Source organism: Cariama cristata, unplaced genomic scaffold (genome assembly GCF_000690535.1).
Source record: "Cariama cristata isolate BGI_N322 unplaced genomic scaffold, ASM69053v1 scaffold35817, whole genome shotgun sequence".
Lineage (NCBI taxonomy): Eukaryota > Metazoa > Chordata > Aves > Cariamiformes > Cariamidae > Cariama > Cariama cristata.
Window position 1 is genome coordinate 1 of NW_009627769.1, and position 14,619 is coordinate 14,619.

Below are 14,619 nucleotides of genomic sequence, written 5' to 3' on the forward strand. Positions count from 1 at the left end.
CCTCCCCAAAAAGCGCAAATGTATTAGTCAAAGCTAAAAATTACGTCTTTAATGTTCAAGGAACATCGGGTACATTAACACTCGTTGAACACCTAAACGTAACAACCTCGGGAAACACACGAGATAATACGTTGTTGGAAGCTTTTAATATTCAGTGCAAAACCAAGTCCTTTAGAAGCATCCTTATTGCAGAACACGTGGCTTTCACGTGTTACCTATTCAAGGCCTGGTAAACAGGCAAAATTACTGTACTACTCCTGTTCCTGTGCAGAGCACTTGATTAGCTCTAAGATACGCTGTACTTCCAGAAACACCACCAAGTACTAGCTATGTACGGAAGCTGGAGCTCCTTAGGGAATAGGAGATAAAGTACCATTCCAGGCTTTGAGGCACTCATTAGAAGATAGTTTCTACTGTAGCTCCCATTCGTTCAGAATGCAAAAGGGCAGATCCACAGATCAACAGAACTAAAAGTGACTAAGTGAAAGCAAGCTTCTCTGAGCCAAACCCAGTCCTACTTAGTCCACGGCAAAACTGGTTTAACTTGATGGATGTGCAAATTTACACCCCTCTCGGCCCAGGAGCTTGACCTTAGTGTCTGTGCAGCTTGTTGTCCCTGGCCCCAGCTCTCCTGCTGGGTGAGGAAAAACTTCAGTACCACATACTGTGCATGCCACCGCAATACCGGGCTGTTTCACTTAAACTGCTTTTTAAAATGACCTGTTGGAGTTTGCACCTTCTAGAAAACCTCCCATCTCCTGACCTATAGTCTATATTTAATAATGTTTCTAAAAAATCCAATTTCTTCCTATGATGTGGAGGGCTTGACTAGAACTGAAGCCAGAGTCCCTTTCCAGGTCTTGTAGCAGCCATTCAGTGGGGTAAGGAGGTACATAACTGCTGCCCAGCATGGACCAAATCTGGCAGCCTGTCTGACAGCTGGGCTAGCAGAACTGAGTGCTGGAGTGCCCCATGACTCCCTGACACACTCTTGTAAGTAAATCCTGTGCCCATTCAATCCTCCTCAGTCTAAAGGACAGGTTTTCATGCTGGGCATGGACTGCAGAAAGGAACTTGGAGGAGAAGAAAGAGGAATCCTTGGCCTTCCAATAACATAATCCTGTACCTATTATGAATGAAGGACCACCTACTGCAGGTGGTACAGTAGCCCCACTGAGCCCAGCCGGATAGCACAGGCAAAAAAAACCTTTTCAGGTAGAAAAATACACTGTATCCATTATAAAACAGGGGCCTTCTCCTGCAAGCATTACTCTGGCCTTACAATAGCCCTGCTGAGGTCTACTGGATAGCATGGGCAAAAGGTAGAAAAATTGTAGGATTGGTCCTGAAAACACCTCCATCTTAGCAAACACTGCCCATACCAGCTTTATGTTTTGTAATAAGCAGGAACTCCTTCATGCTTCTTGCGTTTAGCTAAGCCATAAAACAAAAAACTATGTTATGTTTATAAAATGTACCAGGGTATCGATTTTTAAACACTGGCAATAAACAGGTTGTCCCACAATCTGCATTTAGCTATGCAGACCATTATTTAGTAACAGAATGTGCCAAGCATTGCTTTAGTGCCTGAAGATACCGCTTGGGAGCCCTGTTCAACTGCTAATGCTGCAACTCCAAATTGGGTCCAGTGGCAGAAGCCTCTTGGACAATTGCTATTCTGCATTACTAACACTATTTGAAACCCATAAACAAATTCTCAAAGGTGTATCTGGGAGGGTTAGCAGAAAACAGCACATGGTGTGTGCTCTATGTTACTGGGTTTTATAAGCAAGGCTCCCAGTACAAAGTAAGAAAAAGTGGAGGAAAAGTCCAAAGCCCTCTATAAAGTTGACCGGGATTCACTCCCAGTATCTCAGGCATGCAGACAGCTGCTGTACTCTAAGGACTGGATAACTGCCCTAAATATAGGCAGTGACTTTTAAATGGCTGCCTCGCAGTTAAATTGTGAATTTTCCTTGTTTCATTTCCAGTCAGAGCCAATTGCTCACTACTCACTTCGGTGCATGTTGGGGTAAGGACGCAACTGAAAGAAATTGTTCTGTACCCCTTAGTCAATTCTGCATTTCTGGCCTTGGTTTTAGTGTGCTGTGCATGGTTATAGAACACTGCTTTTTGAGAAAAGAGGATGCACATAGTGCATGACTGCAGTTACAGTGGCAGGTGTTGGAGGAAGACATTGCAGTAGATACTGTTAAAGGTTTCATGCCATTTCTTCACAGTATCATCCACATGTCATTCTGCACATTGCAGAATTTTCTTAACATTGACATAAAATTCTGTGGCAACATCTCCCTTGTCCCAGTATTGAATCCTGTATATCATGTTCCCAAATCCATCTGCAAGAGCAGCACTCAGCTGGTCCTGTGCCACAGCAGGAACTTTCTCACTTCAGCTCTGAGCTGTGGTTTTAGCCTTCATCAGCCAAGAAGCAGCTCTGTCTTCTCACAGTGCTGAGAGGAGATGGGTTGCCAGCTTCAGAGGCAACTCTTCCAAGGGGAAGAGGTGTTTTTTGTCAGCAGAATCAGATAGGAAACTACTCATCATGTGAGAATAAATATGTCTGTTTCCTCCAAAGAGAAATGCAGGTGGAAGACAGCCTCTCTGCTCTTTCTCAGGGAGACTTGATGTGTCCATGAAGTTAGCTTGCATCTACAGCATCTCCAAGTCTGTGAAATCCTTTTGCTGCTGAAGGAGGAAGGGACCATCAAGCCTTTTATACCAGGGTCCCATTCTTACTGTCGTATTTCAGCCTGGGCCGTGGGAAGTTGAGGGTGGCATACTCTGTGGCATTTTGCATTTGTAAGTTCTTCACCTCTGCTGCAGAGCGCTCCCGGACCTTGGGGAACACTTGAATGTCTGCATAGTGAATGCTGTCATCCTGCTTCACGGTCTTGGGTTTACTCACGGTGGCGTAGACAGGAAACTCCAGGACATCTTCGTATGTTGGGGCCTTTGGAGAGAAAGAGCTCTGGAAGGTCAGCTCCCTGGGCTGCTTCTACATGTGCCTTCCCCGCACCAGGCAGAGACACCCTGCACACTGCCCTCAGCACCATCCAGCCCTCTGACACCTCAGGTTCAAAGAGAGATTTCATCCTACTGCTTCCACTGCACTTTAGGGGGAAAAAAAAGGGTCTGCATCACTGTGCAGCAATGCAAATTGTTCCCACAGCCATTAAAGCCTATCCAGGATGAGATGATTCATGGCTCTGAATAAGCTGCCCCACGTCCTCCCAACCCATCTAGCCTCGGAAGTCGTGGTCAGCTCTCCCTCCTCAATATACAGTTAGGAAAACAACTCTGGGAAGCTGTTTACCTTCCCGCCAGGCTGATGCTGTTGGCTCTCATGTCTCACATTAGCTCCTGAAAAAGAAACACCAGTGGATCAGGTTAACACAACTGTTTATTGTTCTACCTTTGAATGCAGAAATGCAGCATCTGGCCCATGGGCTCTCCCCACTGGACACAAATAAAATTTCCATCTCATCTGACACCCTCGACCCTAATCCTGTCTCTGAGGCCCACCTTCAAGAAGAAAGCCTGGGCTTGTTTCTTTGGAAAAAATAAGGTTTCCCAGGATGACAACATGCTGTGGACCACAATGTTCTTGGCAGAACCTAGGAGGACAGACACAGCACAGTGAGATCCCCTGTCAGACCCTTGGAGAAGTCAGTTCCAGTTTTAACTTTGTCATTTCCTTTGCTGCCTGGCAAACATATTTTGCCCAGCATGGTCCAAAGACCACAGGACACAACTGGGCTACTTAAGCAATGCACTTTAATCTGGGAAACTGATGTCAGACAAATATTTGCAGCTCTTACAGGAGTTTCATGCAGCTTCTGCTATGCTGCCACTTGAGAGTACTCACATGTATTTTGATCTGAGACTCTGGTATTTTAAAGATACCGATGAAGTCCCTTCCCTCCTCATTGCCAAGTCCCATGGCACATCACCCCCCATGCCTTAAGTTCTAAAGAAATCTTGCCTCTTGAGGAAGATTAGGTACAAAAGAGTATGAGAGGCGACCTCAGCCTCAGGGATCCAATTCACAGTAAGCATTGACTAACTTCAGTTAACCAGGAGCTTAGTCACTCCATCTCTTCTGGTCCTCGAAAGCGTTTTCACAAATCCTTACCTTGCTTTTCTTTCCTTCTCTTAAAAGGCGAAGGACAATTCCTGAAATCAGAGAGAGATGTCAGCCCTGAGAAGCCCCAGCCTCTGCTCTCACAGCATGCAAACCCAAATGCACCACCACAGGGTACCACATCTGTGGGTAATGAGAAAGGTCCAAGAAGTGTCTCAGAGAAGAGCTGTTGACCCAAGCCAGAACCTGAACGACTCTTGCAGGGAGAAGTTCCAAAGGGGACTCGTGGGGATGTGTTTCCTTCTTCTGTGACACACCTACCGTACCCCACTGACACCCCCAATTCTCCTTGCCTTTCAGCCCTGCCTGGCTGTCCAATATGCACAGGCATCAGAGGGAAGGAGAACAGATTTCACTGTAGTTTTGCAACTACATTTCCACAGCTCTATGATCAAAGATGCAGGGTGCAGTGCATGGTCTCAATTGGCACAAAACTTAGGGCCAGATGCTCTGATAGCCCTGTACCCTGTGCTTTGACCCCCTTGCCCAAGGAGAAGCGGTACTCAGACCTTGTGCTAATTTAATGTTTCAGACAGTTTTCCTGTTCTCAGTCTCCCACTTAAAACACAACCAAACTGAACAAGCTGTGCACTTAATATAAGACAAGCCAAACCCTAATCTCAGCTGTACCTGTGTGACGAGAACAAGACAAGCCAAATACAGCTATGTTCCAGCCATGGAAGGAACAGAAGCCAAATTCATTCCAGCTGTAACAACAGAGCCAGGAGCTGAGCTCCTGCAGGCTGGTGTCACATTCTGGGACAGATGCATGAAGGAAATGTTATCGTTGCATCATGCTTGGAGGGCTGGAGGAGAGCAGGTGCCAGCCCTTGTATGGCTCCTCCTGCGTACGCATGTCCATCTGGTGCTGGACACGCAGTGTGCAGCTGAGGGTCTCACATGGGTCTGAGTCTCTGCTGCAGCACAGGCAGCAGCTGAAAGTGGGCAGCTAGTGCTTTTAATGGGGCTACAGAGCTACCAGATGGTTCCCAAGAAACATTACATGTCCCATATCGTGTGCATTTGCCAGACAGTCCTGCCACAGGCAGGAACAATGCAGTGCCTGAGGCAGAGCCCTGCCTTTGCCAGCATTTCGAGGCAGTTTCAGTGGGCGGGTGAGCAGGACAGTGTGTGCAGTAATGCCTTTGGCACTCTAATGGCAAAACAAAACAAGTGTGAATGCAGGCAAAGAACCTGGGAGACCTTCAAAATGGTCAGTAATGATTAACCAAACTTGGTAGACCTGGGAAGTCAAAGGCGGCTTTGGGGAAGACAAAGTGGTCATGTGCCTGTGCAAAAGGACGCAACACTGCTTCTTGTGTTTCTGCTGTGTGCTGCCCCACAGAGGCACCAATGGCCCCCCAGTCCTTCACAGACAAAATCTGGGGGGCTAGCCCCCGGAGTTAGAGGCCTAGCTCAAGGCAGCATTGCTTTGTCTTGCAGTGGTTCTCACTTGGCTCTTGCAGCTTCCTCTTCCACGGTCTCTATGAGCTTGCAGGTGTTCCACAGCCCTCCTCGCCAAGGCTTGTGTGCTAGAGCACTTTGCTTCTTTACAGCATTCAGGCACATTGTGCAATGTAATTAAAATCTCACCATTTGAAGCAAAATCAGCAGGGTCTCTATCCTTTTTACTGGGAGGTAGGTTGCAGTATCAGCTTTCCAAGCTGCTCTTGCTTGTTTTGCTCTTGCTTCCTCTGTAGAGAGAGCATTAGCAGCCAGTGTGTAGGCTGGAGCTATTCTGAGGCTGTCCGCAGGCTAATCACAGCCGGGCAGGAGACAGCACCTCCCAGCCTCAGATCCGCAGTAATTAGAACGGATGTGGCAGGGGAAGCAAGAGCAGGGCAAACCTCTCCCCTCTTCTCAAAACCTGGTCAAACATGTTGTAACTAACTCACAGGCCGCTAGAAGCACATTGTATTATACACGACAGCACACGTGTCCCTGCTCCTGTATTGCTTCTTCCCCTTTCCCCATGTCAATGCCAACCTGATTACTGCCCTACACAAGCCTGCTTCACAGTGGGTCCTGAATTTTGGCATCTTTTGCTGTCCGTGCACATCGGAGGACCTCAGTACTAAACCAGGTGGTGCGAATACCTGAGGCGTGCCCTCCACAGGGCCATACTTGCAGAGGTACCCAGACCTGAGGGCACATTTTCCTTCATCAGTAACTTTCTTCTGTGAATAGATTTGCTGTAATGGCTTTTCTTTAAAGACTTCAGAAACCTTCTCAGTCTCTTGCTCTTTGCTTTATCTCCCTTAGGGCCCATGCTCTGGTAGTGATCATGACAAGGATCTTCCATCCAGGAGAGGGTGGGTGCCTACCTCCCCTGAGCCCTTTTGTAAGTCTCAGCTTTATTTGGGAAGCACAGCTCTTTGCCGACACAGCTGTGGTGCTGAGAAAATATACAGAAATAAAAGCAGTATGGTGCCTGGAAACACCTGAACTAAAATAAAGTAACTTTTTTTTTCCCTCTGTCACCAAGGCAAAGCTATGAATCATGCAAACTTCTGCCGTGGGGCTTCAGTGCACCAGTTTGCTCTTGATTGTGGTCCTCTGTAGGTATCTCCCAAGCCCATGTTACCAACAGCACATTTCCATTTGCCATCCTCTCTCCTTGCTTGGAGCCTGTTTGAATAGCCTGTGCAGCACAGGGACAGGCTGGGAGCCTGAGGTCCTTCTTAACCCATGTATTTCCATGTACAGGACAGGGAATGATCCTCCTGGGGAGAGAGCTCTGCTCTCCCCAGAGCATAAGGCAGATGTTAGCACTTGAGTCCCACAGGGGTGCTGGGGTCAAAAGGGTCTTTGCCCTCTGCTGCAGGAATCTGCCAGAAGTTAGTAGTGACACCACCAGCAGAAGTACCATCCCAGCTTCCTACTTTCCGTGCAGCCTCTGGGAAAAAAAAATCAAGTGGGACACAGGAGTCCTGGTCGAGTAGCCTTGGGGAAGCAGAATTTGATATTGCCCCAGAGAGGCCAGCCTGCCACCATGCTGCTTCCCAAATGGAGCAGAGAGCTGCCCTCCTGCCTGGCCCTGCATAGATGCATGACCTTCAGATTCTGGTCTGTACTTCCTTTTGGAGTCACAGTGTTTGTGCACAGCCTGGCATTGTCTGGACATGAAAGTGCCACCACAGCATATGCTGTAATGGTGGTGTTTCTAGTCCGGACTCTCTGGCTTTGCCAGTCCATGCTGTGGCACGGCTCTCCCTGCTACACAGCATCGGTAGCGTGCCTGGCAACTGCAGCTCTGCCCAAGGGAACCAGCTGGTGCCCCAGGCATTCCCTGATCAGACCCTGGTCCGCTGCAGTAATGAAGCTGATGCCTGGGTGCCTCATTTACCCTCTGCCACAGGGCAGAGGAAGTAGAAAATGGGACTTTTGGTCGGGGACGTGTCAAGAACCAGCCTTCCACCTCCCACCTACAGCTCACATTCCTAAATCCCAAACTCCTCTGCCCTCCGGCTCAGGGCTCAGGTTGGGAGGACCTCGATGTCCTGAACCTCCTCCTCTGCCTCAGCCACTAGGTGATGCTGTGCCTCCTGTAACTATTAAAAAGCGCTGATGAATTTCTAATACTTTTAACAAATCCAGTGTTGGAGAGAATGTCCTCGGAGCTTCATCTGATATTCCTGGCTCTCCCCCTTGTACCACGCTCAGAGCTGAATATATTTCCACTTGGCACCGAATGATGCTCCGCTGCGCCCTTTTTCTGTAAGCGGGAGGTCCAGGGCACAGTGTGAGCCAGGAGGGATTAAACTGTCATCCTCCCTCCCAGGGAGAAAGAGCAACATCATCTGAAAAACGTGGCCAAGGTTTCCCAAGCGCAAATACAGCCCAGAGAGAGGCAGGCAAGGAGAGGGGCTGGAGAAGCTGAGATCAGGATGGGGCAGCTGATCCACAAGCCCTGAGCGCCAGCACTGCCCCGGGGCCCCTCCCTGCAGTATGCCAAGGGGACACCTGACAGTGTCTACCTGGCCGGAGACCACAGGGATTTTAACTAGATCTTTCCTAGAACTGAGCTATTCTCAGCTAGCTGGCGTGGCTGCTGCAACCCAAGCCGCCAGCCCCACGAGGGGCCGCAGCCCGGCTGGGGTGCGAGCGCCGAGCACCCTTCCCCCGGTCCTGCCCCAGCACCTGCGCAGCAATGGCCCAATGCCCCCGCGCAGTTTCTGTGCGAGCTGGCAAGGCGCGGGGCTGAGAGCCAGGCGGGAGCCCTGGCAAACCCAGCACAAGGAAGCAAAGCTTGCAAAGCCCACCCAAACTCCCACGCAGGCTGCCCAGAGGTTTCGTCTGCCGTCGCCACGCCTGGCGGATGCCGTACTCACCACGGTCGCCCGCAGCTGCAGAGGTTGCCCATGTCGCTCCCTCCTCCATGAAGCACAAGTGTTTTCTGGAGAGGGAGAGCTTGTATTTCCTGGTTCCTGCTCGGCCCCTGGCTATTCCCAGGGAGTGTCTGGCAGTGTCGGGTTTCTCCCCGCGGCCGCAGCGACGCTTCGCTGGGCCCGTGCGTGCCATCTACCGGAGGGCTTGCCCGGGGCTCTCCGGGCCACCGGGCCTGCCATCACCTCTTGCTAGCCAGGGAGGAGAGGGCAAGGTAGCAGCACCCCTCCAGGGCTCAGCCCTGGGGCTAAAATTCCGCTTTGTGATGTGTACAGTGGCTGTCCCTCCGCTATCCCTCTCTCTCACCGGCGCCGTCCTGCTGATGCCAGCAGTGATGCAAAAGAGGATGGAGTAGGGACTTCAAATGTTCCTCCGCAAAAGGAGAAACACCGGGGGCCGGGGAGCTCTCAGTGCTCTTCCTGCTGTTCACCATTGCATCTCAAGCAGGATGTCAGAAAAATGTGTGGCAAGGGAAAAAAAAAGAAAGAGTGCATATCTCCCTGGGAGTGAGGCGATGCCCCAGCGAAGCTGAGAGCAGGCTTGCGGATCTACTGTCAGCTGCAGTCTAGTGCTGCTGCTTCTGCTGGAGGCAGAAAGGCATATGCAATCTCAGGGACGTTACTGGGAACCCATTTTTGTTAAAGGTATCTAGATGAAAGTGTATAGATTTGTGCTTTAGAGAATGACAGAATTCCATGAGGGACCTCACATCATTAAGGACCTGCAATACAGCTCTTAGGCTCACCCCTCAGCATGTCAAACAGGAACATTAACGTGCACTTTACCTCTCTATCCCTGATACAAGCCCTTCAGGCTCTGGCTGGTCATTCCTGGACTGAACGACAGGTAGCTGATCTCTGGCAGCTCTAAGAGAGCTGATGCTCAGTACTGAAAGATACCATGTTAATATAGCCCTCGAGCAGAAACTGTGCTCCACAGCCTTGATTTGGCCATCCGCCCCAGTTCTGTGCAGGCCTGAATGCCTCATGGGATGTGCTGACAAGGGAATAAGTTTTAATTCACCCTTCTAGCAGGCTATCTCAGGAACCAGCGCTAGTCCCCTACTCCAGCTGTACCCATGCTCTCAGCCAGGCTCACAGCATCATTTATCATCTGCCCAAGTACAGAGCAAAGCTTGTACCTGTCCAGAAGTGTCAGGAGGAGAAGGATTCTGCTTTGGGAGGACCACGAGGCACAGCTGCTCTCTTAGCTGAATCCTGGATGAGCTACACCGTGACCTGCAGAGCCTGTGTCTTCCTCCAAAACTGCTCCTCAGCCTGTGGCTGGAGAATTTGCACAGCTCAGCCTGCACCACAGCACCCCAGGGAGAATTTAGGACCAGATTTATGCAGGCAGATGAGATTCAGTCCTGGTCCCAACAGGACCATGTTCTCAGGGTCCTGCAAAGACCGGGTGGTCTCAGGAGTCTGTCCCCCCTTGGGAAGTTGCAGACTGTGTCTCTGGGTTTGCCACAGACACTGTTGATTTAGTCAGCCAGTGGCTGTTTTGATTTCTGGGATAACTTGGGCTTCGATGCTTTGTGGAGAAGAAAAATAAATAAAAGGCTGGGAGCCCGTTCTCATCAGCCCCTTTCACAAATACTGGAGCTGCTGGTTTGAGCTCCACCAGAGAAACAGAAAGGCATCAAAAACATTGGCAGAACTGGAGAGCATTTGGCTGCCACTTTGCATTCCCTCCTCAGTCTGTGTCTGCAGGGATGAAAGACAGCATGGCTTCCAGTGCTCCTGCTCAGCAAACCGATCAGGCTATTTTGTGCAAAGCCTGCCAGGGTGCAGAGGAACAGCCCAGTGGCTGACACCAGGCAGTGCCAGCCCCTCTCACTGCATCACTGCTCCGAGCAGCTGTCTTCATGCACTCAGGGACATTGTCTGGGTAACAAGCTGTGCAACTGGCACAGGACGAGCCTCGAGTGCCCAGCAACAGAGAATGAACTCCTTGGAGAGCAAAGATGGGGCTAATAAAACCTGGAGGGGAACCAGAACTGTGTAATGACTACTAATGCTGAGCATTTCTATGGCAATAGTGTCAAGGTATCTCAGACACTGAGGGATCGGGACCACACTGTGATAGGTGTGGTACAGGCACACAACAAGCTGGCATTGTCTATAAAAAGTGAAGGAGAGAGCGCTCTGAACTGTTTTGGGCACTTTTATCTTAGAATGCTCCCTGTGCAGCCCCAGCCCTGGCCGCATGCTGTTTTCAGTCCCCAGTAGTTCAGCAACCCACAGCCTTTATGTTGCGGAGTCAGAGCAGAGCCGGAGGGCATTTCATGCTCTAACGTGTGCCATGTCTGCATTGTGTGTGTATGTGCACTTCTTCAGCCAGGCACCCTTTGCCCAGCTTGCAGGTCATGTGTTAGCCGTGACAACTCCCTACCCCCAATCCAGTGAAGATGTTTATCCTAGTGACAGGAGGTTTGGAGTGAGCAAGGAGACCATCGACCCTTCTTACCAGCACAGAAGATGCCAGATCAGAAACAAAGAAAAGCATTTTATAGCTGCTGCTCTGAAGTGGCTGTGAGTTTGAGGAATTCTTTTATGACATGGGACTAAGTAAATTATGGATCCTGCTTTGCCTGGCAAGGGTGAAAGAGCAGCCTTATACCAGTGTTTCAGCAACTGAGGAGGTATGCTGCATGGGATAGACTCCTGAGCAGGGCATCTCTGGCCCTATGTATTCCTGCAGGCAGTGCAGAAGCCTGCAGGTCACATCCCAGCAGGGAGAGGGAGAAGCTCTGTCCATAGGGACCTTGGGACCTCCCCTCTCCTGTGTGGGAGGGCTGCACTGAGGCATGACAGGGACCCCCATATTTGGCCAGTGACATAGCATTTTGGCTGCTTTAATTGGCTCTGACAAGACAAGGATTGCAACTGGCACCTGCTAAGCCCTCAGGGCCAGCCAAGGCAGCAGCTGCCACCGACAGCAGTACACACGATCCCTGGCCCAACATGACAAGACTATGAAGGCATTTCTCATGTAGCTGGTAGCATCATGATGTCTGCAAAGGGGGCCAAATTCATCCCCTCTGTGACTCTACAGAGGGTGCTGGGGTGCCAACAAGGCACTTGGGATCTGAGCAGAGCCTTTCCTGTCAGCATTTTGGGGTTCACTCCTCTCACAACGGCTGAAAAGGTCTGTGTGTGAACAAGCCTTATGTCCCATAAACTAGAGGGCTGAAGCAAGCAGAGACCGTGGCTTGGCTTTCGTATACTTGGGCTAACTCCAGCTTCAGGTCTGGAAATGCACAGTGAGCCTCCAAAAGCCCATCACTCTGCATATTTTCTCCTTGAGGCTACTGCCCACTGTGGTCTCCCTACAACAGCAAGCAGCTCCAGCTGCACCTGAGCCAGGGGGGGCAGTGACAGAGGTCTCCCTGGCTGCGTTATGGCCAGAGTCTCTTCAAGTCCCCACTGATGCCATTTCCAGAGATGAGCTCAGTGTGAACTCTCCGCTGCTCTGCTCCCCGCATCTGGAGCAGCTAAGGCACTGTCCATCCTTCCTGCTGCAGAGTAGCTTGGCCAGAAGCAACATGAATCCAAGGCAAATAAGAGAAGATCAGAGGCAGATTTATTCCTCCTTCCTCCTGAGAGCTGCAGGCACTTTTACAGACCAACAAGCACCTTCCATCTCCACAAAGGTCAAACACCAGCTCAGAAGCGAGGCACTGGGATCATCTCTTCCCTGTTCCCAGTACCCTTCTGGACTACAGCACACTAGCTGTTTAACAGTCCACTGCAACACAGCCTCACAGTTTAGGGTAAGAGTCACCCTTGTCATTCGGGGTGAGAGAAGAGCACCCTGCATGGTGCTCAATGAGCACTTAATCTAGGAGAAAACTTGCATTACAGTCTCTCACACTAACACTTTAGTCCCCCTCTTTTTTTCAGTTCCAAGTCCCTTTTTCCAGCCATCAGCCTTATGAAACAGAAATCTGGCATATATGTGGCTGTCTCACAGCCCTGCTAAACACTGATGGTGAGAAATAGGGGTCTGGCACCATGGATTCCCCATCTCTGTTCCCCCCACCTTCCCTGTGCAAGGCCAGATCTGGGGCCTTTAGGACTCTTCCTTCCCGTTTTCTTTCTCAGACTGTTCTTCTTTCCCCACTGGCTGCTCCTGTTGAGTTATCTTCACTTCGTTGATTCTGGCTTTCACCTCCTTCCCCGTCCGGGGAGCCACAATGCTTAAGATGCCATCATGGGACAACGTGGCTCTCACAAGCAAGGGGTCGACATCCAGAGGGAGGATGTAGGTCCTGGTGAACTCTCGGGAGATGAAGCCATGGCGGTCAGCCTTCTGTGGGTGCTGCCCCATCACCTCCAGCAGGTTGTCTACGGTGCGGACAGTGAGCTCATCCGGCAGGAAGTGACAGACATCCAGGAACACCTGGAACTTGTGCTCATTGAGGCTGATCTCAGAGGTGCCTCGATCTAGCTGTTTATTGATCCGAGGCCTGATGTAGTAGCCATGGTACAGCGCAGGGGCTAAAATCTCACATGGGGACACACCTGAAAATGAGACTCAGTGAGGAGTGAGGAGTTTCCAGGGGAAGGAGTTGGAGAAGGATGGTTGGCAGCAGATAGGGGAGGGTGACAGGAGGAGGCTGGGACCTGGCAAAGACCTTGGGTTTGCCACCACATCAGCACAGTATGGATGGTGTCTCTCATGGTTCCTACCTTTGTGTCTCTAAAACACACACAGAGCCAGATGACTGCCAGCCACTGCCTCCCACCACCTGCCAGCAAACCAAGGGCCGGTATCCAGCTTTCACATGTCTGCTGGGTGGACAGGGAGGGACTGGTAGGGGCACTGGGCACTCTGCAGTGCAAAGCCCACAGCCAGGGCTGGGCATGGAAAATGCTGATGGTGAAGAAACTGCCCTGAAGAACTAAAGGCCTTTTGTGTGCCATTGTCCAGGGGGCTTTCCTTGGAGATTTTGCCTTTTCACACTGTTGTGCTGATGCTGAATGGTTCTGCTGCTGCCCACATTCCTTCCCCTCCGCTAGCCACTGCCCAGCTTTGTGCTGAACACCCCAGCTCAGCTTTTCTCCACAGCCTCCGGCTGCAAAAACTGCCCCCCTGCCCTACCCGAGCATTTTGCTTCATGTTTGCACAGCATATGCATGAATGCCAGACCATTGGGGGCATGAGGGAGGGACAGGAGAGACAGCAGTGGGCATGGATAGAGGAAGTAGACCTGAAGAGACCCTGGCTATTCTCTGGCTGTTCCCCCCACCCTGATTTGACCTGGGTTCTTATGCTCAAAATTCCTTGGCTCCAGCTTCCCTAGCCTGCTCTGGAGCTCAGTCTCCCCAGGGGGATTCTACCAGCCCTCCTGCACCAGAGGAGAGAAGGGTGCTGGGGGGATTCCATCTCCTTTCTTACCTTCTCCAAAGTTCTGGTCGTAGATCTTGCTAGGGTTGGCAAACTCGTACTCCGAACTCATGGGGTAGGCATGGGGGACAGTCCGTGCAGCCATGGCGTGTCTAGGAAGGGGACCTTGCAGGCACTCACTGCCTCTGAGAGTGAAGGCTGCAGATTGCAAGGTTTTAATTGGGCGAATTCCACAGGGAGGAGTGTGTGATAAAAAGATGGACGAAAATAGCCACGCGCACAGGATGCCTCGCCAGGGTGACGAGGGAAGCTTCTCGCTGCATTCCAGCAGGGAATGCAGGCTCTGCCTGCAGTCAGGGACGCCTTGGCAAAATCCCACACCTCCTCCGAGCCTCTGAGATCCCTTCCTCAAGCAGGAGGTGCAGGAGGCAAATGGACAGTCAAGTGAAGCAGGGAGGCACAGAGGTGAGCTGAGGGAGGCTGAAGTAGGAGAAAGCAGGACAGACCCCAGGCTCTGCTGCCTGTGGTGCTCCTAACGGCAAGGGCCAGCAAGAAGGCTCATTATAAGCAGGTTCAAGGAGTCCCTGACACTGGTCCTGCTGGCCCTGAAGCACCCGGTGGGGACAGGGCAGTAGCTAATGCTGGCTGGTGCTTGATCAGGTCATGCAAAGTCACATGAAGTCACTATCATCACACCCATCGCCCCGCTGTGAGCT

The 14,619-nt window shown here is 51.0% G+C and overlaps 2 protein-coding genes across 2 annotated transcripts; both read right to left on the reverse strand.

Annotated features, from left to right (window-relative positions):
* Positions 1-2,734: 2,734 nt before the first annotated feature.
* On the reverse strand, positions 2,735-8,525 carry LOC104165035 (chromosome unknown open reading frame, human C11orf52). The gene is made up of 4 exons (XM_009704550.1): positions 8,494-8,525; positions 4,154-4,194; positions 3,335-3,381; positions 2,735-2,971 (listed from the first exon to the last, which is right to left on the reverse strand). Exons 1-4 carry the CDS (start codon positions 8,523-8,525, stop codon positions 2,735-2,737), a joined length of 357 nt encoding a protein of 118 aa, XP_009702852.1.
* Positions 8,526-12,553: 4,028 nt separating this feature from the next.
* Positions 12,554-14,088, reverse strand: HSPB2 (heat shock 27kDa protein 2). The gene is made up of 2 exons (XM_009704551.1): positions 13,955-14,088; positions 12,554-13,077 (listed from the first exon to the last, which is right to left on the reverse strand). The coding sequence occupies exons 1-2, from the start codon at positions 14,046-14,048 to the stop codon at positions 12,626-12,628; spliced, it is 546 nt and encodes a 181-aa protein (XP_009702853.1). The 5' UTR covers positions 14,049-14,088; the 3' UTR covers positions 12,554-12,625.
* Between the last annotated feature and the right edge of the window lie 531 nt (positions 14,089-14,619).